At 57.4% G+C, this 22,301-nt stretch overlaps 3 protein-coding genes across 4 annotated transcripts; 2 read left to right on the top strand and 1 right to left on the bottom strand.

Annotated features, from left to right (window-relative positions):
* Positions 1-179: 179 nt before the first annotated feature.
* EPHX2 (epoxide hydrolase 2) lies at positions 180-9,059 on the bottom strand. The gene is made up of 19 exons (NM_001033645.1): positions 8,921-9,059; positions 7,058-7,142; positions 6,723-6,882; positions 5,721-5,911; positions 5,386-5,508; positions 4,981-5,055; positions 4,678-4,773; positions 4,446-4,524; positions 4,176-4,210; positions 3,992-4,018; positions 2,761-2,846; positions 2,519-2,630; positions 2,304-2,378; positions 1,805-1,850; positions 1,617-1,719; positions 1,453-1,522; positions 1,278-1,358; positions 403-461; positions 180-324 (listed from the first exon to the last, which is right to left on the bottom strand). Exons 1-19 carry the CDS (start codon positions 9,019-9,021, stop codon positions 240-242), a joined length of 1,689 nt encoding a protein of 562 aa, NP_001028817.1. The 5' UTR covers positions 9,022-9,059; the 3' UTR covers positions 180-239.
* Positions 9,060-9,739: 680 nt separating this feature from the next.
* LOC100857686 lies at positions 9,740-12,717 on the top strand. 2 transcript variants are annotated; one of them, XM_004935845.5, is made up of 4 exons: positions 9,740-9,929; positions 10,880-11,286; positions 12,098-12,296; positions 12,548-12,717. In XM_004935845.5, exons 1-3 carry the CDS (start codon positions 9,852-9,854, stop codon positions 12,246-12,248), a joined length of 636 nt encoding a protein of 211 aa, XP_004935902.2. In that variant the 5' UTR covers positions 9,740-9,851; the 3' UTR covers positions 12,249-12,296; positions 12,548-12,717. The 2 variants fall into 2 exon arrangements, with proteins under 2 accessions (XP_004935902.2, XP_003641102.3); XM_003641054.6 differs by having other exon boundaries at positions 9,741-9,929; positions 12,551-12,717.
* Positions 12,718-17,701: 4,984 nt separating this feature from the next.
* Positions 17,702-22,301, top strand: CHRNA2 (cholinergic receptor nicotinic alpha 2 subunit). Its single transcript, NM_204815.2, is given in 6 exon segments — positions 17,702-17,769; positions 18,922-19,076; positions 19,930-19,974; positions 20,096-20,205; positions 20,527-21,613; positions 22,161-22,301. Coding segments are annotated over 6 exon segments (1,587 nt in total). The 5' UTR covers positions 17,702-17,705; the 3' UTR covers positions 22,287-22,301.

Genomic DNA, 22,301 nt, shown 5'->3' with positions numbered 1-22,301 from the left:
CAGGAATGGGATGAGCCCTGGCACTGCAAGGATGCAGCACCAACCCACGTCCTGAAGACCCCACGGGAGAAGCAGTACGGGGCTGAACCCCTCTGGTGCTTTATTTCTCTGTGTTACAAAGGCAGAAGGTGATTCCCGAAGCAGCAGCAGTGTCGATGCATCCAGACCTCCCTACCAAATCCCCCCTCCCAGCATAACCCCAGGGCGAGGGCAGCCCTGGGATGGAGCTGCAGGGATGCTCACAGCCGGGATACCCTCAGCATGGCCCCATCCGGGGGGAGCCCCTCCAACCACTCCACCAGGATCCTGTTCAGGGCTGCTGGCCTGGGGGGATGCACAGAGTAGGTTTGGAGCTGGCGTAGAGTGGGGGCCCAGCCCCAGGTCTCCCCTCCCAGCCCTCACCTCTCCATCTGTGTCCAATGGCCACACGCCTCCAGGTGCCCCCGGCGGAGCTGTGGGATCTTTGAGGGGAGGCAGGGGGGGGTCGGGCCAGGAGCAGAGCCCCTCCTGCCTCTGCTGGGGAAGGAAATGCCACCCCCTCCTCCCTTGGCCCCTTCTGATGCTCTCCTTATCCCCCCATCCGCTCCTTATCCCCCCTTATTCTTCCCATATTCCCCTTATCCCCTCCTTATTTCCCTCTTTTCCTTCCCTTACCTGTTTCTTATTTCCCCCTTTATGTCCCTGTCTTCTCCTCATCCCCCTTTATTCTTCCCATATTCCCCTCATCCTCCCTTATTCCTGTCCTTATCCTTCCCCCTTATTCCATCCTGATTTACCTTCTAATTTCCCTCTTATCCCATCCTTATTCCTGTTTTAGTTCTCCCCATTCCTCCCTTACTAACCTTCTTAATACTTCCCTTATTCCCCCTTTATTCTTCCCTTATTCCTCCCTTATTCCCCTTATCTTCCCTTTATTCCTCTCTTATTCCCTCCTTATTCCTCCCTTATTCTCCCCTTATTCCTCCTTTATTCCTTATTCTTCCCTTATTCCCCCCCATTCCTCATTATTCCCCCTTTATTCCTCCCTTATTACCCTCTTAGTCCTCCCATTATACCCTTTATTCCTCCCTCATTCCCCCTTTATTCCTCCCCCTCCTTACTCACCCTTTTTTCCTCCCCTTACCACCTTCACAACCCCCTTTAACCCCCCTTTAAACCCCACATCCCACACCCCAGCCCATATCCCAGCACAACTCCCACCCCCAGAGCTCCACGCCCATTGGAGCTCCCATGGAAGCATCTCCAACCCAACGACTTTGGGATGGGGCCATGCATACCCACTCCTCCATGCCCTTGCTCATGCTGGGGAGCAACACCACGTCCTTCCCCGCTGTCACCATCAGCGCCGGCATGAGGATCTGTAGGGGACACACAGGGACACGGGTGACACTTATCTGAGTGGTGGTGGCCCCATACATTGCTCCCATGAAGGGGATGGATCCCTGTGCCCACCTTCCTGTCCTTGGCTGAGAGTGCCCAGCGCCAGTTGGGTCTCATGTTCCGGTACCAATTCAGAGGACCCCTGGGGAAAGGGAATGGAGAACTGGGGCTCAGCTCCACCAATCCCATTGCTCAGCCCGTGACACAGCCTTATAGGGGCACAGCACTGCTCCTACCTGAAGCCAGACCTCTGGAAGCGCTCGATGTAGTACTGCAGCTCAGCACCGTGCAGGATGAGGCTCTCAGGAATGTCCTCTGGGAAGCCGACCAGCAGCCCCCCTACAGCACAAAGCAGGGCAATGGGAGCATGGCCACCCTTCAGCTCAGCCCTACTGCAGAGCTGTGCCCCCCAGCAGCCCCATACCTCGCTCCTGGACACCAAGCAGGCCGGGCACCGAGTGCAGGCGGTCCTGAAGAGATGGCACGGTGCTGGGGGGTCACCCATGGCCAACGTGGGGCTGTGAGCCCCTCCTTGCCATGAGCCAGCACCGAGCACTGCTGCACCCCAAAGGATGCAGAAAACATACCCTTCCCTCAGTGTTCCCCTTCCCTCAGTGCATCCCCTTCCTGAGTTCATCCCCTTCCTCAATGCATCCCCTTCCTCACTGCACCCCCTTCCTCAAAGACCAGCTTTGCAGGGTCTCATCGCTCTACAGGGCTGTGAGCCCTGCACTGCTCACAGAGATGCGTTCACTCTGGTCCCTACTGATGGCAGCTCAATGCAGGCTGTGCTGCAGGCAGAAAGGGCAGCAGCCGTGGGTGGAGCATGCCTGAAGAGCACTGTAGACAGTATAAAGCCATCCCCAGATTCTTTTGCTCCCCCCACCCAGGTCTATCCTTTTCCCTCCCAGTTCCTCTCCTACCTCTGGGCGGGTGGAACGGATAAGGGCTTTCAGGGTACGGCCAATGTCCTTCTCCAGCTCAGCCTCTGCAACGCCCTGCAGTGTAGGATGGGGCAGTGGGGTGATCTTGGGTGCCCCACGGCATTGGGATGGCACTGGGAGTCCAGCCATGGGGTAGGCAAGGACCATGCGAGCTGGGGACCCCAACATGGGCAGGTCCCCCATCCCTGACTCACTGGCTCCTGGAAGTAGAACTGGTAATCAAACATAGGGAAGCTTTTCATGGTCTCCACGATGTCCACTGTGGGGTCTGCTGGTCGGTATGGGGTGTTCAGTGAGGCCACGGCCCTAGGACAATGCGGGGAGCATAGTCACCACAGGGAGCAAAGCCAGGCACCCCCTGCAGGGTGAAAGGCAATGGGGTAATCCCAGTAGGGATAGTCGCTGGTCCCAAAAGGGCAGTGAGGTATGAACTCACCTCACTCTCTCGGGGTAGAAGAGGGCCATGTTCCAGACCACTGCACCACCCCAGTCGTGGCCGATGAACACGGCTTGTGGGATGCCCTGCAGGACAGGGACAGGGAGGGGGACCATGAGTGCATCCCCATGGAGAGCATTTCACTGAGTGCAGCACTGAAAAGAGCATCCTGCTGAGCACATCCCCAAGGAGGGCATCTCATTGAGTGCATTCGCAAGAGAAAATCCCATTGAGCTCATCCTCATGGCAAGCGTCCCAGTGAGCGTGTCCCCAAGGAGAGCATCCCACTGAGCTCCTCCCCATGGCCAGCATCCCAGTGACTACATCCCAAAGGAGAGCATTCCGATGAGCACAAACCTAAGGTGAGCATCCCATTGAGTACGTCCCTCAGGAGAGCACTCCAGTGAGCACAACCGCAAGGTGAGCATGCCACTGAGCCCAGTGAACCCCCCACTCAAAGCAGAGACTGGCACCCTAAGCACTGAGCATGGAGAGCTTTGTCTTCCCCAAAAAGCATTAAAAAAAAAAAAGATTTTTCTTTCTTTTGGGGGGCCTTTCGCTACCAGTGGCATGGGGATGGAGGAGAGGGTAGAGCGTGGGGTCCTGCAGGGGGACCTATGGGGACCAGCCCCCGGGTGACAGTGGGATATAGGGCTGGGAGGGGCTGGCAGCACCCTGCAGGGCAGCCAGATGCTACACCCAGTGCTGCGCTCCCCACACGTCCTTCCTCCTTACTGACCCCCACGGGCTCTTACAAACAAATCCAATTAAAACACCAGCTCGCGACAACAAAGCAGACGGTCTGTAATTAGCTGATGTTTAGAAATATAATTAAAATTCCCTTCCAGCAGCAAGAGCTCCCCGAGGATGGCAACGGGGGAAGCTGGGGCTGGCAAGGCTCTGTGCCGTGGTTTAACCCTTTCCCAAAAGGGGGATGGGAGTCGAAACCCCACAAAAAGGGGATGGGGGCTGCCAGGTTGAGCACTTCAGGATCTGCTGTGGTTCCAAAGGGTTTGCCATGGGGTGATACTCCCATGGAGGTGGGCACCATATCCCCATACTCAACCAAGGACTGGAGGTGGCAACACAGAACAGGAGCTGACAGATCCTACAAGGATATCCCTATAGATCTTGGGGGGCATGAGCATCCCTGTCCTGAAGTTCACATCCACAGCACACAAGGAGGGCATGAGCTGCAGAGACATGGCGGCAGGTGGGGGGTGGCTCTTACCAGTTTGTCCAGGAAAATGGTCAGGTCCTGCAGGATGGAGGAGACTGGGGTCAGAAGGTCCCACATCCCAGTGTCAAGCAGAGGCTGAGGTCCCTCCCATGTGTCTCCCCCCTTGTATGCAGGGGCCAAGCCCAGGGCTCCAGCTCCAGCCCTCCCATCTCCATTTGGCACCGCAGTTCCTCACCTTACAGATCTGCTCCTGGGAATATTCTTCTATCTCTGCACAAAAGACAGAATTCCAATCATTGCAGCATTCCCATTTATCTAAAGGGATCACAACAGCCCCTCTGTCTCCCCAGGGTGAAGGAGGCCTGTGCCCAACACCACCCAGCTGGGGGTAAGCAACAGCAGACACCATGCTCTGAACCCCTTATCCAGAGCAAAGGGGTGGGAAAAACCTTGGGATGCTCATGGCTACATCCTGGTCCCATAGGGAAGGATGGGGACTGCTCACCTGGCGGTGCTGTGGACTCGCCATAGCCCTTCATCTCCAAAGCAATAACACGGAAGCCAGCATCAGCCAGGGCAGGAATCTGGGAAAGCAAACAGTAAAAAACATGGAAACCTCCAAAAGGAAAGCAGAAAATCACATAAACCTCCAAAAACCAACTGTAGGCACATGGCAGGGCGCAATGCCTTGTGTGTCACCACGCCAACATGACCATCCCATTTCCCCATCTCCTTACCTGGTAGCGCCAGGAGAGCCAGGACTCGGGGAAGCCATGGCACAGGCAGATAGCAGGGCCGTGCCCCATCTCCACGAAATGCAGCTGCACACCAGGCTGTGGGGACAGAGAACCCTCAGCACCCGGCATCCTCAGAGCCCCTGGGTGCTCCTGAGCCACATGCATTTGGCCATGGGGTGGATGGGGAGCATCGTGCAGCACAGCCTCTCCAGCACAGCATGATGCCGGATGACAAATCCTTGCCCATGTCCCAGTGCCCTCAGTAGCACATTTGTCCCCACCAGAATTTGCTGTCCCCCTTACCCGGATGGGAACGTATCCATGGCTCATGGTGGCTGGATCACAGGTGGTCGGCAATGGTTCTTCTTGCTGGAGAAGCTATGAGGCAAGGAGAGCTCCTAAGCTGGAGTACAGCGTCCACTAGTGCTGAGCTTCCAGTGTCACCCAGCAGTGCCATGCAGGCACCATGGATGCAAGGTCACAGCACGATGCTCCACAGGTTGCTCATGGATGGAGAAGCTGTGCCTGCTTCCTCTTCCCATCAGCATTGGACACTCACATCTGTGCCCCCACTCTGATACTGCTGATTCTCTATCAAATCTCAGAGAACAGCGAGCCAATCTCTTCCCAGATCCCATACAGCAGAACCCAGTAGGCTCTGTCAGGAGTCAGTGGGGGTCAGGGTGTCCCCATGGCACCACTACATACCTGCACGCCTGACAGCTCCTGCAGCTCCTTCAGGACGGTATCAGTGTCCCTGACGAGTATGGTGGCCATGCCCATCTCTCGGGCCGGCTTCAAGTTCTCCCCAATGTCATCCAGAAAGATCACCTGGAGGAGATCCCAGACAAAGGGATCCAGAGATCCCCAGGGTGCTTGGAGCTAGAGGCACCCCTGGGTTCCCCTCATCCCCACCCATAGTAGGGTGCCCAGCACCATGGACAGGGGCTTTGAAGCTCCGCAGGGAGGATACCCTACAGCCTCTCTGGGCATCATCACCATCAGCATCTTGGAAGCTGTAGGGGATGATGGTGACCCCATACCTCCTGTGGCTGTGCCTGCAGCACCTCCAGGGCGTAGGTGTAGATGCGGGGGTCCGGCTTGTGCAGCCCCACACGGCAGGATTCAATGAGCAGGTCGAAGTGCCGCTGCACCACGGTCAGCAGAGAGGAGGTGAAGAGCCGCCCCATGCTGTCATCTACCCAGTTGTTGGTGAAGACACAGGTCTTAAACCCTGGGGAAAGGCAGAGATGAGGGAAAGCTTCGTGACTGTGACACAGGCTGCCCAGAGAAGCTAGGGGTCTCCTCTCCCAAAGGTATTTTAAAGCTGTTTGGATGCAATCCTGAGTATTGTATTGTAGAGTCACTGAGGTTGGAAAAGACCTCCAAGATCATCAAGTCCAACCATCAACCCATCACCACCACGCCCACTCATAGAATCATAGAGTCACTAAGGTTAAAAAAGAGCTGTATGGTCATCAAGTGCAACCATCAACCCATCCCCAGGGTGCCCACAAAACTGTGTCCCTAAATAGAATAATAGAATTGTTAAGACTGAAATAGACCACCAAGATCATCAAATCCACCTGGCAATGCATTACCACCATGCCTACTTCTAGAATCACTAAGCCATGTCCCTAAATTGAATCGTAGATTCACTGAGGTTGAAAAAGACCTCCAAAATCATCAAGGCTCTGCTTGGTAACAAACCAAGCACACCCCAACACCATTCAGGAGCACCAAAACCACCCAAAGGTGCTTCCTGTCCACAAGGGTTGAAAGGTGATGGCCTCAAATTTGCACCAGGGGAGGTTCAGGTTGGATGTTAGGAAACATTTCTTCTCCAAAAGAGCAGTGCTGCAGTGTCACAGCAGCCCAGGGAGGTGGTGGGGTCACCGTCCATGGAGGTGTTCCAGGACCATGGGGATGTGGCACTGAGTGTCGTCAGTGGGCACGGTGGGGTGGGCTGGGGTTGGACTTGGGGATCTCAGAGGTCTTTTCCACCCTGATTGAGTAGGGATAGCCCACAGCTCCCCAGCACCCACCATTCCTCCGGAGCATGCTGGCAGCCCGCAGCAGTGGGGCATTGAGGGTGCCCTTGGCTGCCATCTCCTCAAACACATGGGCGATGGAAAAGGTGGTTGGTAACGTGATGCCCGCAGTGGAGGCGTGCTGCCTGCAACCCTCGTCCACCTCCAAGAAGAGCTGGAAAACACCCCCAGATTCCATCAGAGACAGCCCCGTGGCGAGGCAGTACCCGCTGACTCGCACCTCACTTTCAACAGCTCCATCCCAAAACCAAAGGGTTCAACTCAAGACCCATGACCCCTCAATTCCACATAGGGGCAGCTGATGGACCCCCCCAGTGCTCACCACTCACCTGGGACAGGGTGATCTGCCCCCGCATCACCTTGGCGTGGGGGCTGTCAGAGCCACCTGCAAACAGGACATCCCGCAAGAAATTCCTACAAAGGGAAGAAGGGAGGTGCTGCGGTCAGGGGGACCCCAAGACCTGGGGGTGAAAACCAACACCAAGGGGTAAACCCCAAAGCTTGGGGGTGATACCCCTATGCCTGGGGGTACCTCAAAACCAACGGGTAGGCACTGCAAAACCAAATGGTGGGATACCCCATGACCAAACAGAGGGGGGGATACCCCAAAACCTAGAGGAGGGAATCCCAAAACCTGGAGGGCCACCTCAAAACCAAAGGGAGCTCCACAAAACCAAAGGATTGGTACCCTAATACCAATGGGGGGCATCCCAAAGCCTGGGGGAGCTCCTCAAAACCAAAGGTTCGGTACCCCAATACCACGGGGGCAACCCAAAACCAAGGGGGGAACCTCAAAGACTGGGGGGTGTACCCCAAACCTGGAGGCGGTCACCTCCTGCACCAAAAGAGGGCGTCCCAAAGCCAAGAACGGAGCATCTCAAAGCCAAGAAAGGGCATCCCAAAGCCAAGAAGGGGGCATCCCAAAGTCAAGAAGGGGGTATCCCAAAGCCAAGAAAGGGCATCCCAAAGCCAAGAAGGGGGCATCCCAAAGCCTGGGGGGCGACCTCAATCCCAAGGGGAGTATCCCAAAACGAAGGGAAGAGCACCCCGAAACCTGTTAGGGGGCACTCCAGGACTGTACAGCGGGCACCCCAAGACTGAAGGGGGAGAGATGCATCAGCTGGAAGTGGCTCTGAGCACCAACCCCCCTCCATCCCCATCGCAGGGGCGCGGGGCGGCCGCCCATCCATCCCCGCTGGCAGCTCAATTACTTCGCATCTCGGGTACGACGCAGGGCTGATCGGCCAAGGAGAAGAGAAAACAGCCGAGAGCAAGGAATTGTGCAAAGCTGCAGCTCGGGGAAAATAATTGCCCCTATCAGGAGCACACAAAGGGCTTTCTCAGGCGGCAATAAAACAAAATCACAGCGCTGGCTCCGGGACAGAACTCCTCCGGGTCGATTTCCCCGTGCCAGAGAGATCGGTGTCACCGATTCTTTTTCGTAATGAGGTGAAGGATGAAATGTTTCATCGCCCGATAATGGAGGGATTTATTGCTCCATCTGCTCCGCGGCGTTTCTATTGCTTAACTCGTTGCTTCGGCTCTGCGAATCGCACCGAAATGCAGAGCTGTGCTGAAATCCCACCGCCCCCCCCGGATGCGTGGGGCGGTGCAAACAGCCCCGACCCGTTCTGCTCAGCCTCGGGAGCCGACGGCGTTGTGAAGATCCCGACGTCAAATAGGGCAAAGGGTTCCCAAAGGTTTCTGGGATCAGAATGGGGTGAAACGCCCCGATTCGGGCAGTCTGAAGGCTGCCTTCGGGGGGTGCGCTGAGCTGCGTCGGGTCTCAGGCAGCGCAGCCCCACTGAAGGCACAGGGGAGGGGCTGATGGGTTCCCCCCTTCCAAGTTGGGGTTTGGGGGGGCTCTTCACGAACAAGAATATATATATTTCCCCTCCAGCAGCCATCAGGTGCTCTCCTCCGCCTCTGTGTCAACGTCCTCTATAGAAATCTCCAATTTTGGGGAGGGGGGGGTTAACCCCCAGCCCGCCCTCCACCCCCTCCCCCCCCCCGTCCCATCCCGTCGGGGCTATCGCTGAGTCCCCGCAAACTCCGCGCGGGCGGCGACCGCACACACACAACATCGCCGCTTCGTCTCCACGTGTCTCTGACCGAGAGGCGCCCCGTTGTCAGTCGGGCGGGCGGCTCCTAGGACTCCGAGCCGGGACCCACAGAGCCGTGCCGAGCCGTACCTGGGCAAGGCGTAGCTCCGCTCGCAGGAGCCCAGAAAGTGCTGCAGGCCGGGCCCGAAGAGCACTCCGCCTAAATCGAACAACGCAAACCTCCGCGCCATGACCTCCGCCACCGCCCGGTCTCGAACCGGTGACCTCCACGCAGCCGCCTGAAGGCCGCGCCCTCCGCCCCGCCCCCTGACATGGCCACGCCCCCTTCCCATAGCCACGCCCCTTTCTGTACTCCGCCACTTCTTATAGCCACGCTCCATTATCCACAGCCACGCCTCTTTCTTAACCACGCCCCCTTCCGCAACCACGCCATTTTCCATGGCCACGCCCCCTCTCGTAGCCACGCCCACTCGTCGCCCAAGGCCACGCCCCCTACTCCGTGGCCACGCCCCCTCCCAGCAGCGCCGCGCAGGTCCTAGAGCCGCCGGTCCGCTCCCTCCGGCACTCAGCACAGGGACACCCACGGCTGCGTCCTACCGGGGGGCATCCCGACACGGGAACACTCCTCACCCCCACCATCTCCCTCCTGGGGCTGTGGGACCCCCGATCCCCCATGGTTTTGGGGTAGGGGTCTCCCAGGTCTTCACAAGTGCCCAAATCCGGTGGCTTTTGCCCCACGTTGCATCGTGGGGGGCGTTAACAAGGAGGTCCTGCAGCCACCTCGGCTCCTGCTGCACCCCTCGGGCTTACACACGTATGCACACATGCATTCACACCTGCACATACACTCACGCGCACCTGCACACCTGCATGCACACCTGCACACATACACAAACACGCACACCTGCACGCACACACAGAAATGCAGGTCTGCATGCACAAGCTTGACGTGCACGGCACGCATGACGCCCCCCCGGGGGCTGCATGACCCCATGCATCCCACCCCAGCCCTCGAAGCCCGGCCTGCTCAGTGCTGAGCACAGCGTGCGTGTGTGTGCACATGCGTGTGCACACGTGCGTGGGCTGGCCCAGCCTCCAGAGCTCAGTGCCCACGGTGGGACCGTCGCCTCGCCTTGCAGTGAGTGGGGTGGGGGCTGCGGGGGGCGGGAGGGGAGCGGTTCCACCCTGGTGCCTCAGTTTCCCCAGCTGCAAAATGAGCAGTGGGGCTGAAATGCTGGGATAAAAAAGGGGGCGGTTGCAGGGTGTGTGTCGAGGGGGGGGGGGGGGTTATTGCAGCATTGCAAACAAAGCGCGGGGGGGACAGGAGCCATTCCCAGCTTGGGGGGGTGGGAATTGCTTTGGGCTGAGGGGGAGTGTTGCTCTGGGTGGGATATGAGCCCCCAAGAGCTGTGCTTTTCCCAGCTATGGGCATCAACTTGCTTTGCTCGGTCACCCACCCCATTCCCCACCCGGCTGAAAGCTCCTTACCCGGCTTCTGGCACAGCCCGGACCCCCGAAAGGGCAGAGAATTCCCCCAAAAGCACAAATCCGAAAGCATTTTAGGGAGGAAGGAAAGGAAAAGAAGAATTTTGCTGCTTTTGGCCAAGGATGGAGCCCAGTTCTCGGTGCCAGCAGACGCCACGCTGAGACCCAGCCAGCTCATGGCAGGGCTGGGTGCCACGGCTCTGCGGTCTCCGAATGGCATCTCCGGTCCTTCCCCAAAGCTTCAGGGCGCTTTGCTCTGCTCTCCGCCCCTCCAGCTCCTCTGCCAGCGGTTTCCAGTAGTGGTTTTGGAAGAGCCGAGCTGTCTGCTGCTCCCCACCGCGGCCCCTCTCTCCTCCACGGAGGGGAATTGGAGGGGCAGGATCAGCTCCAGCTCCCCTTTGTGCCTCAGTTCCCCCCCCCCCCCCCCTTTGCGCTTTGGGGGATCCGAAATCCCAGTTTTCCATCCCTTGTAGGAAAAGAAATGTCCCCGAGGGGATTTTGCTGATGCAAACTGAAATCTGAGGGTCCCCGGTGGGATGCAGGAGGGTCCCCAAGAGCATCCCGGCCCCATTGCAGGGTGTTGACGCCCACCTCTCCCCATAGGACACCATGGTCCCGCGGGCCTGCTGCCTGCTGGTGGGGCTGTGCGCCCTGCTCCCCCATACCACCCCCCAGCAGGACCCCCCGGGGGACCCTGAGCGCTGTGGCATCACCTTCCACGCCCCGAACCCCTGCGGTCCACCCCACGTGCCATCCCCTCTTGCCTCCCGCGAAGAGCTGGAGCACCTGCAGAGCCTCTTGCAGCAGAACAGGGCCACGCTGCAGGATGTGGAGGCGGCGGCGGTGCTGGAGGAACCCCAATCCCGGTACCAGGATGTGATCAATGAGGCTCTGCCTGCCATCCGTGGGGCCAACCAGGAATTTGGGGAGAGCCTGGACAACGTGCGCAGGGAGCTGGAGGCTCACGTGGCCCAGAGCGATCACCCGCAGGTGGTGGAGAAGAGGGAGAAGTAAGTGGGCAGCACCCTGAACCCCGCATCCCAAAAGTCATCCGTCCTTATGAGCCAAGAGAAATGAATGGCTCTTGGGGAGTTCTGCTGAAATCTGGAGGTCCCTGGCAGGGGGGAGGCAGGGGAGATGCTCCCTGCAGGTGATGGGGGTAGGAGGAAGCATCACCCCAAACTCCACAGGTGGGCGTTAGGGGCACCCAGGTCAGGGGGCTGCTCTGCATGGCCCTAAGGATGCTCACGTTGGTGAGCACATGTGGTTGGTTGGTGGGTCTCAGGTGGGGTACGGAGGCTCCGCTACCCCCACACCGTTGATACAGTATCAGAGAATCACTGGGGGTTCAAAAGACCTCCAAGATCATCACGTCCAACCAATGATCCATCCCCACCATGTCTCATGCCATTGATATCCATACATGTGTCCCTGCCTTGAACCCATAGCATCTGGAGCTCCCCCACCCCCTGCCATTTGACATAGAATCATAGAATCACTGAGGTTGGAAAAGACCTCTAAGATCACCAAGTCCAACCCCAGCCCATCCCCACCATGCCCACTGACCACGTCCCATGCCACTGATATCCACTATAGGGTCTGGAGGCTCAGCCACCATCTTCCTCCCATACAGAATCAGAGAATCACGAAGGTTGGAAAAGACCTCTGAGATTAAGCCCAACCCATCACCACCATGCCCCTAAACCACACCCCATGTCATTGATACCCAAAAACACATCCATTGCCCGAACCCATAGGATTTGGAGGCTCATCCACTCCACATCACTGACATCCACCCGTGTCCCTGCCCTGAACCCACAGGCTGCGCAAGGACCTCCGCCTGGTGGCCCACGTGCTGAATCTCACCTCCCACCTTGCCCACGTCCTCGACGCCTCCTCCCAACGCCTCCAGGATGAGCTGAGCCACCGCCTGCAGCGCTCAGCCGCCCGTGCTGCTGCTGCCCAGCCGTAGGACACGGGCAGGGCTCTGCCACTGCTATCCATACAGCCTCGCTTGCTGGTAGGATGCTGCTTTGTACCCATGCTGGATCGTCTGTACTGCTTTCAAGGAGTCCTTTTGCAGAGGGTGTTTGCAAAGCAAGCTGGGTGCTGGGTGGGGTGGGGGCTGCAGCCTGCTGTGCAAGACCTCATCCACACGATGCCCATCACCCCGAGTATTTAATGCATTTGTCTTGTAGGAGCTCTGCCTGTGAATGGCAGAGCCCCATGGCACTGCGTGTGCCCCCTGCTGCAGCCTCCTTCCTTCCCCAGCAGAGCTCTGAGCCCCTTTGCTTCTCCCTGAACATGCTATGCCCATGCAACCATCTGCAGCCAGCCAAAATCAGCCAAAATCTGAGAAACATGGAACATCTCAAGCTGGAAGGGAGCCCCAAGGATCACTGAGTGCAACCCCAAAAATCCAAACTCAGTGTCTGTCTTCATCCATGCTGTTCCTTTCTACAAATGGTCGCCGTCTCCTTTGGGGCATGGATGGTGGTGGGGTTGGGGATGGGCATGGGATGAGATGGGCATGGAGATGGAGATGGGCATGGGGATGGGAATGGGGATGGGGATAGAGATGGGGATGGGGATAGAGATGGAGATGGGGATAAGGATTCGGATGGGGATGGGGATAGAGTTGGGGGTGGGGATGAGGATGGGGATGGGGATGGGGATGGGGATGGGGATGGGGATAAGGATGGGGATGGGGATGGAGATGGGGATGGGGATGGGGATGGAGATGGGGATGGGGATGGGGATGGAGATAAGGATGGGGATGGGGATGGGGATGGGGATGGGGATGGGGATGGGGATGGGGATGGGGATGGGGATGGGGATGGGGATGGGGATGGGGATGGGGATGGAGATGGGGATGGGGATAAGGATGGGGATGGGGATAAGGATGGGGATGGGGATGGGAATGGGGATAGAGATGGGGATGGTAACGGGGCGGCTGCACACACACAGGCAGAGAAGTGCTGGGTTGGAGCTGCGGGAGATGAGTACAAGCAACCCAGCAGTAAATTGAAGCTGGCAACTGGAGTGCACTGAACCTACAGAGGCTTGGGCATTAGGAAAATAGCTGGAGGCAGAACACTCTGATCTGTTCAAACACAAGGAGGACACGTCCTGGCCACACAATCGCACTGGGCCTGGGGACACCATAGGTGTGCACTGCACAGCCCTGGGGCTGGGCAACAGGAACACCCCAGGCAGCAGCACTGACACATCTCCAGGAGCCGCAGGCAGCACAATAAAGATGCATTGCGCTCTGCCAGGCGTCAGCGTTATTGCCACGTCTGCTTTGCCTCCTTCCTCCGCTAAGGACAGCACCCAGAGGGGTGGTGACACCACCTCTGTGCTCCTCTCCTCAGGTATTTTGGGTGCTCAGCACCCAGAGGTGCCCTGATTTTAGTCTGTGCAGGTGGGCTGGGGTCCAACATTGGGCTGCAGAATGGGGAGAGAAGTACATTCTGGTGACCCCCAAGCGTGGCTCTGCCTTCTTGTTTGCCTCCCAGGGGAAAGGATGCAAACTGTTCTCCGGGTCCCCCAGGGCTGGAAATTGCAGTCCTGGGCATCAGTAGCAGGAAGGTTGTGCAGTACATTTCCTAGCAGGAAGGAAGGAGGGAGAGTGGTCTGGGTCAGGGCTGAGCTTTGCCCAGGAGGGAGGCGAGAAGGGTGAGCTCAGGGTTTCCCATCCTCTTGCAGATGGAGAGCCACCCCTTGCCAAAGCTCCGTCCCCATCCCTCCGTTTGCATCCTATGGACACCTCAGTCTGCCTGTAGGTGCAAGGGAAAATGGTCGTGCAGGGTAGGGGAGATGCAGGATGCTTTCCCAATTGTGTGACGTTCTCCTTGGTATCATTTTATGGGAGCTGCCCATGAGCAGGTTGGTCCCAAAACCAGCTCAGGGCAGGGGGGTGAATGGGCAAACCCTAAGATGGTGGGGGGCAGCTGTCCCCATTCCTGTGCAGCAGTGCATGGAACACCCCATACATCCCTTGCAACACTGTGCAGTGCCCTCTGTACCACCTATGAAATACTTCATGCAATTTCACCTATAACACCTCCATGTGATGCCCCTCATAGTACACCAGAGAGCACCCCGTTCAATGCCCTATTCAATACCCCCATGCAATTCCCCCATGCAATGTTTCCCTGCAATACCCCATACAATGCCCCATGCAATATGCCCTTTGCAAAGCCCCCATGCAATGCCCCTTGCAGTACCCTACGCGGTGCCCCCACAGCACCCCATGCAATATCCCTTGCAATACCCCATGCAATGCCCATTGCAGTATCCCACGCAGTGCCCAACACGGTGCCCCATGCCGTGCTGCAGCCCCACTGCCCCGCTGCACATCCCTACATCCCACCCGGACGCAGGAGGACAAGGAGGGGCAGGGGGGCACAGAAAGCCTTCCTCCCCTCTCCTCCTCCTCCTTGCAGCGCTCTGGGCTCACCCTCCTCCCTCCTCCCCTTTCGTCACCGCTCTGAGGACAGCAGAACATCCTCCACTGGAGCCCATTGCACGCCGGAGCCTCCTCGGCACAGCATCCCCACCCCGTGCCTGGGCTCAGCGAAGGGAACGGAGCGCAGGACCTCTCTCCAGGTAAGGAGATGGGCTGGGTGGGGAGGAGAGATGCAGTTTTTCCCTGGGAAATCCTCCCGTTTCAATGCAGAGCGCTGACTCCACGCTCGGAGCAGCGGGGAAAGTTTCCCATCTGCGTGTGAAGTTCCCATCTGAAAATCCCCCACGCTCTCCCTTTAAAACAAAGCAGAAGAGCACAAAAGCAATGAGCTCTCTGGAAGTTATTTATTCCCGCTGCTGCCCTGACCGCACGTTGGTTGCTGAGGGCTCAGCTGGGATCGCCCGCAGGCATCCCAAGGTTCAGCCTTGAGCAGCTGCTGGAGCCCTGGGGGAATGCGCCTGGCACAGTCCGAGTGAGCATTTCACGTCCCCTGGGGCACTGCTGCAGAGGGGTCAGTGCACTTGGTGTCATGGAGAGATGGGAAATCCACCGGGGAAATCATTTGGACATGGGGTGATGAGGGATGGGGATGCAGGAGGGACAGGGATGGGGACGGAGGAGGGGCACCGATGCGATGGGAATGCATTCAGGGTAGTGATGGGGAAGCAGGAGGGGCAGCAGTGGGGACGGAGGAGGGGAAGCGATGGGATGGGGGTGCATTAAGGGCGGTGATGGGGATGCAGGAGGGGAAGCAATGGGGATGCAGAAGGGGCAGCGATGGGATGGGGATGCATTAAGGGTAGTGATGGAGACGCAGGAGGAGCAGCAATGGGGATGCAGGAGGGGCAGTGATGGGATAGGGATGCATTAAGGGTAGTGATGTAGATGCAGGAGGGGCAGCGATGGGATAGGGATGCATTAAAGGCAGTGATGGGGATGCAGGAGGGGCAGCGATGGGATAAGGATGCGTTAAGGGTAGTGATGGAGATGCAGAAGGGGCAGTGATGGAGATGCAGGAAGGGCAGCGATGGGATAGGGATGCATTAAAGGCAGTGATGGGGATGCAGAAGGGGCAGCAGTGGGGATGCAGGAGGGGCAGTGATGGAGATGCAGGAGGAGCGTTGATGGGGATGCAGGAGGGGCAGCAATGGAGATAGGGGTGCTGAGGGGATGTGGGTATCACACAGCGTACTTTTAGGGGTGCAGCCCTCCAGGCAGCCCCCTTCTCACCTTCCCTGTCCCCAACCAAACCACAAGACATGGGTGCACATCCCCAGCCTCGTGCCCTCTGTGGAGCCCCCCATCCCTCCCAGGTATTGGCTGTTCCCCGCACTGCTGCCCATCAGCCTGGGCACCTTTTCCCCTTCTCCAACGTTTATCCTCGGGAGAACCCTTAAATCTTCAACTTTCTCTTATGTCACACTCTGCAATAAGCCCAAGGAGAAGCTCCCCAGCAGTCTGGTTCCCTCCCATGTTTTTAGATATCTCAGCCATATCTGTAATTTTTATCTCCTCCCATTTTCCCACCCCCTCCGCCACCCTTGTATTAATCAGCATGGCCACAAGTTGAAAACTGCGCAAAGAAAACAGCAATGACAAGTTAACGAAGGCTCCTTGGTTTGACTGGGTGGGAATTCAAAGGATGTCCTCGCTCACTAAAGTCAGCAGTAGGCTGGGAAGATCCATTGCGTCACTGCTTTGGGGGTGAAGGCAATTGCCTGGCCAGGGTACAGGAGGATGCTGCTGGGGCACAAGCTGGGCATGGAGGAGTCATGAGCTGGCATTTGGGATTGCTGCAGTGCAAGAGATTTTCCCCATTGCAGAGGTTTGACTTGCAGGGTAGAGGGAATCCACGAACACACATGGATGGTTGATTGGATGGACAGGCGGATGGATGGGCGGATGGATGGATGGATGGATGGATGGATGGTGGGTGGATGGTGGGTCGATGGGTGGATGGATGGATGGATGGATGGATGGACGGGTGGGTGGGTGGATGGATGGATGGATGGGTGGGTTGAGGAATGGATGGATGTGTGGATGGACGAATGGACAGGTGGGTGGATGGATGGATGGATGGATGGATGGATGGATGGATGGATGGATGGATGGATGGATGGATGGACAGATGGGTGGATGGATGGGTGGTTGTGTAGATGGATGGATGGTGCATGAGTGGATGTCCAGCTTCAAGACAATCCCCAGGTGTCCCCAGAGCACCCAGTGCCTTTGCTAGAGGTCCCGACGGGGTCACTGAGGCAGTCCCTGAGGCACAGGGCACTCTGCCAGCACATCACCTGGCTGCCAGTGCTGCCTCCCAAAAGCTGCTGGAGCAAAGCATCATCCAGGGATGGCTCTGTGTCACCCCACCATGCTGTCCCATGGGCAGGGGGCCTGGGGATGCTCCCTCCTGGGTGCTCTGAAGTTCTGCAGCAAGGCATACAGTCAGATTCCCCTAAAGCCCATCCACACTCTCAGTGTCCCTGCAAGGGATCTCTTTTAAATTCTGTTTTGGCTTTGCCCCATTCCCATGGCTTTAATTCACAGGGTCCAGCTGCTGCAAAGTGATGGAGCTCCCCAGAGGAGCCCCACAGCCCACACTGCACTCAGTGAATGAGGAGAGGATGCTCTGGAGACATTTTCCCCTGGCCCCGGTACAAGTCAGAAACTGATTTCTCTGTTGGCTGCAGGAAGAGTGGGACCACTCTGCCTCCCAGAACTGCACTGGGGTGGCATCACAGTGACAGTGCCACTCTCTGCTGTTTTTTCCAGAAAAAAAAAAAAAAGGGAGGAAATCTTGGTCAAGAGGCCTGGACACACTATCCAGCTCTGTCCATGGCTCCTCTGGAGCTTGCTGCTGGTGGGGACACACAGGACACCCTGCTGGAGATGCCTCGTGATGGCTTTTCCTACTGAGCCCGTCGCTGTGCCCACGTCTGGGCTCACACTGCAGGAAGCATGGGGTGGCCATGCCGCAGCATCATACCCCTCCTCGTGTGGTGCTTTGTCACCCTCCAGGCAGGTAAGGGTTCTCCTTTCTTTCCCTGGGGTACCCGAATGCCCTGTCCTTTGGCCCAGCCTTCCCCTGGCTCCCAATCTCCCATCGGTGTAAGAGCTCCAAGGAGCTGGGTGCCTTGCTTCTTCCCTCATCCAGCAGCACCCCTCCCCATACACCCTTCATTGCTGCTCAGTGCTCAATCCCCAGCTATATGCAAGGGAAAACCAGAGCCCCTCGCTGGGCTTGCCTGCCCCGAGCTGAGCAGTGGGGAGAGCTTGCACAGGGCACAGGGGATGTTCCAGCTGTAGAGCTGCACATCTGCCCTGCTGCTGGGCTCAGCCACCCGTACAGTGCCTTTTTGGCTGCGCTTTGCTGTGTAAAGTGCTCCACAGAAGAAATTTATGGGGCTCTGCAGCAAGCAAGGACAGATGCGAGCGATGCTGAGCGATGCAGCACAAGCACGTGGGCTGGCTGGTGGCACCAGAGAGCAATGCCAATGATTGCTCCACATAGCAAGGAGCTTCCATCCTCTATCTCCCATCCTCCACCCTCCATTCTTCATCTTCCATCCATCTTCCATCCTCCATCCTTCCTCCACCCTCCATCTTCCGTCCTCCTTCCTTCAATCCCCATCCTCCAACCTCCCTCCTCTACCCTTCCATCTCCATCCTCCATCCTCCAGTTGAGTCCAATGGCTGCTCTCTTGGAAGTCTGCACTGGTCGCAAGCTCTGCACCAGCTGCTGCCTCCAGCTTGCAAAGCTCAGCCAATTTACACCAGTAAGAGCTGCTGGAGGGGGCTGTGACGTGACCCTTGGCCATTCAGGACCAGGATTTTCTCACCAACTTCCAAGCTAACATTGCCAAGCTGACCTTGCACCGCCTGTAGGGCATAGTTGCAGAGGCCAATTCCCTTCTTCCCACCTCCATGTCCAGAAATGTCCCTTTCACAAGTGGAGCAGAGGACCCCAAATCCTCATCCAGAGGATTTCTGCCCTCTCCCTCAAGCAGTGCTGAGATGGAGCAGTAAGGAGGCAGAGAGTGGAAAGCCCCACTGCAGGGGATGGGAGAAAGAGGGTGACATTTATAATTGCTTTTATTTTGGGGTGCCCTGTGATGTGCGTGGTCCCTTTTCGGGTAATGCAAGAAAGCTCTGCACCTGCTCCATGTCTCCACAGCCACCCGGGAGCAGAAACAGCCCCATGGCTTTGCTGAGGACCGTCTCTTCAAGCATCTCTTCACTGGCTACAACCGGTGGTCACGGCCGGTGCCCAACACCTCCGATGTGGTCATAGTGAAGTTTGGGCTGTCCATAGCCCAGCTGATCGATGTGGTAAGGAGCCCACATAGGGATCTCATCCTAGGACCTCTGAGCCATTTCTTCTGCCCTCCATGCTGCTGACTGTCCCCGGTAGGGGACAAGCCACCCACCCGCCTCTACAAAACCTCCAACGAGCAGGGGACATTGCTCATTGCTCCTCCATCCCAAGCCTCCCCTTCCCCTGAAAGCAAGACAGCATCAAGGAAAACTGCACTGCTCTCCATTCCCATTCTTATCTTCCCATCAACTATATCTATAGGGCTATGCCTGGGCTTGTTTTTACATCCATGTCTTGCTCGTTACTGTCATGCACACCCATCTGTCCATCCATCCATCCACCCATCCACCCACCCACCCATCCACCTACCACCACAGAACCCCCAGACCAGGGTGCTTGGCACTGAAGGTAACCCTGGGTCTCTCTGGTCTCCCCTCCCCACCCCGCTGCCCCAGAGGGGTCACCCAGAGCAGGGTACCCAGCCACTCTTTACTACCTATAGCCTTTCTACTATCTGCTACATAGAGCCTAGATAAATCCATCATCTATCTACCCATCCATCTATCCATATATACTTCTATCCATCCGTCTGCCCATTTATCCGTGGCGTTGTGCATTTGTCTACCCACCAGAACTTCTCCGAGCTTGCTGTCACAATATACTATTGTTTGCTGCCATCTAGTGAGCAAACATCCAATTTCTCCTGCACCTTGTTCTGGCATCAGTTACTTTAAGGAACTGAACCCCAGAGGCAGAATGGGAGTTCAGCAGCATGAGCCGGATAGGCAGAAGGGTGATATGGGGACTGATGCAGTGTTGGGATGAGCCTTCTCTGTCCTTCTCTCATCTCTCCGCTTCCCACTGCAGGATGAGAAGAACCAAATGATGACCACAAATGTTTGGCTGAAGCAGGTAGGAGTCTATGCCCTCCATGGGGCCTGGGTTGGAGAGATCAAGAAGGAGGAGGATGGTATTGGGCAGCTCAGTCCTACCAGACCCAGGGTCACCTGGTGCCCTCCTTGCCTCCTTCCAGGAATGGAGTGACTACAAGCTGCGCTGGAACCCAGAGGACTTTGACAACGTCACCTCCATCAGGGTGCCCTCTGAGATGATCTGGATCCCCGACATCGTGCTCTACAACAAGTGAGATGATGCACCCCTGGGACCAGTCCTCCCATTCCACCTCATCTCCATCACATTCATCCCATCCCACCGTATCTCATCCCATTCCATAGTATCCCATCCCATCCCATCCCATCCCATAATATCACATCCCATCACACCACATTCCATCCCAACTCATCCTATCCCTTCCCATTCCATCGTATTCCATCCCCTTCTATCCCATCCCATCCCATCCCATCCCATCCCATCCCATCCCAACAAAACTCATCCCATTCCACATGGATGGAGCTTCTGCTCCTGTTTCCTGGGGAGAACCCTTCACCCTCTCTGTCCCTGCAGTGCCGACGGGGAGTTTGCTGTGACACACATGACAAAGGCCCACCTCTTCTCCAATGGGAAAGTGAAGTGGGTGCCACCCGCCATCTACAAGAGCTCATGCAGCATTGACGTCACCTACTTTCCCTTCGACCAGCAGAACTGCAAGATGAAGTTTGGCTCCTGGACTTATGACAAGGCCAAGATCGACCTGGAGAACATGGAACACCACGTGGACCTCAAGGACTACTGGGAGAGTGGCGAGTGGGCCATCATAAACGCCATTGGCAGGTACAACTCCAAGAAGTACGACTGCTGCACTGAGATCTACCCCGACATCACCTTCTACTTCGTCATCCGCCGCCTCCCGCTCTTCTACACCATCAACCTCATCATCCCCTGCCTGCTCATCTCCTGCCTCACCGTGCTGGTCTTCTACCTGCCCTCCGACTGCGGTGAGAAGATCACACTCTGCATCTCCGTCCTTCTGTCCCTCACCGTCTTCCTGCTGCTCATCACCGAAATCATCCCCTCCACCTCTCTGGTCATCCCACTCATCGGTGAGTATCTCCTCTTCACCATGATCTTTGTCACGCTCTCCATCATCATCACCGTCTTTGTCCTCAACGTGCACTACCGCTCCCCCAGCACCCACACCATGCCCCACTGGGTGCGGAGCTTCTTCCTGGGCTTCATCCCCCGTTGGCTCTTCATGAAGCGGCCCCCGCTGCTGCTCCCCGCTGAGGGGACGACGGGCCAATATGACCCCCCGGGGACCAGGCTCAGCACCTCCCGCTGCTGGCTGGAGACCGACGTGGATGACAAGTGGGAGGAGGAGGAGGAGGAAGAAGAGGAAGAGGAGGAAGAGGAAGAGGAGGAGAAGGCGTATCCCAGCCGTGTGCCCTCAGGAGGATCCCAGGGCACCCAGTGCCACTACAGCTGTGGACGCCAAGCAGGCAAAGCATCAGGGGGCCCAGCCCCCCAGGTGCCCCTCAAGGGGGAGGAGGTGGGCTCGGATCAGGGGCTGACACTGTCACCCAGCATCCTGAGGGCCCTGGAGGGTGTGCAGTACATCGCGGACCACCTGCGAGCCGAGGATGCTGACTTCTCGGTGAGTTGGGGGCAACCGAGGGCTGGGGGTGGGGGGGATTCCACAGCCCAGTGCTCCTCCCATGGAGGTCAGTGATGGGGATATCCAATTGTATCCATGCATACTGAGGGCCTTAGTTCGGGGGATCTATGGTCATCTCCTGGGAAATAAAGGTAGATGTTGCACTGAGCAGCATGGTCTAGAGCAGTCACAGCAGTCACAGGCATGGGTTGGTTGTCGGGCTTGATGATCTCAGTGGTCTTTCCAACCTTAATGATCCTATGATTCTATGAAATATGGGTTCCACCAGGTCAGCTCAGTGTTCCTCAGGCTGCAGGGTGCTGGAAGCCCCTCTCCCAGCCACACTGCCCTACATTCAGTCAGCATCCCTCACCCAGCTCAGAGCCTGCACCCCAACCCACAGTTTGGGCACACCTGGGTGGGGTTTGCTATGCCTCTAACAGCCTCCCTGTAGAGATCCATCCCCACACCTTATGCTTGAGATATCTCCTAACCCTTGGAGGCTTCACCCTCCACCCGCAGCTCACAGCCCCTCTCCTCCCGGCAGGTGAAGGAGGACTGGAAGTACGTGGCCATGGTGATCGACCGTATCTTCCTCTGGATGTTCATCATCGTCTGCTTGCTGGGAACCGTGGGGCTCTTTCTCCCACCCTACCTGGCAGGGATGATTTAGGGATCAAGGGTGATG

The sequence above is a fragment of the Gallus gallus genome, chromosome 3 (assembly GCF_016699485.2).
Source record: "Gallus gallus isolate bGalGal1 chromosome 3, bGalGal1.mat.broiler.GRCg7b, whole genome shotgun sequence".
NCBI lineage: Eukaryota > Metazoa > Chordata > Aves > Galliformes > Phasianidae > Gallus > Gallus gallus.
Note: the sequence above shows the minus strand (reverse complement) of the source record. Positions and strands in the feature narration are given on the sequence as shown.

Excerpts from the sequence above, each read along its gene's own strand:
- EPHX2 (NM_001033645.1), bottom strand. The coding sequence starts at position 9,021 with ATGGCGCGGAGGTTTGCGTTGTTCGATTTAGGCGGAGTGCTCTTCGGG. Across the intron at positions 4,774-4,980 it reads ATGGATACGTTCCCATCCGG|CCTGGTGTGCAGCTGCATTT; the intron begins GTAAGGGGGACA and ends CTGTCCCCACAG. Across the intron at positions 462-1,277 it reads GCAAGGGCATGGAGGAGTGG|ATCCCACAGCTCCGCCGGGG; the intron begins GTATGCATGGCC and ends CTCCCCTCAAAG.
- LOC100857686 (XM_004935845.5), top strand. The coding sequence starts at position 9,852 with ATGCGTGTGCACACGTGCGTGGGCTGGCCCAGCCTCCAGAGCTCAGTG. Across the intron at positions 9,930-10,879 it reads GACCGTCGCCTCGCCTTGCA|GACACCATGGTCCCGCGGGC; the intron begins GTGAGTGGGGTG and ends CTCTCCCCATAG. Across the intron at positions 11,287-12,097 it reads GTGGTGGAGAAGAGGGAGAA|GCTGCGCAAGGACCTCCGCC; the intron begins GTAAGTGGGCAG and ends CTGAACCCACAG.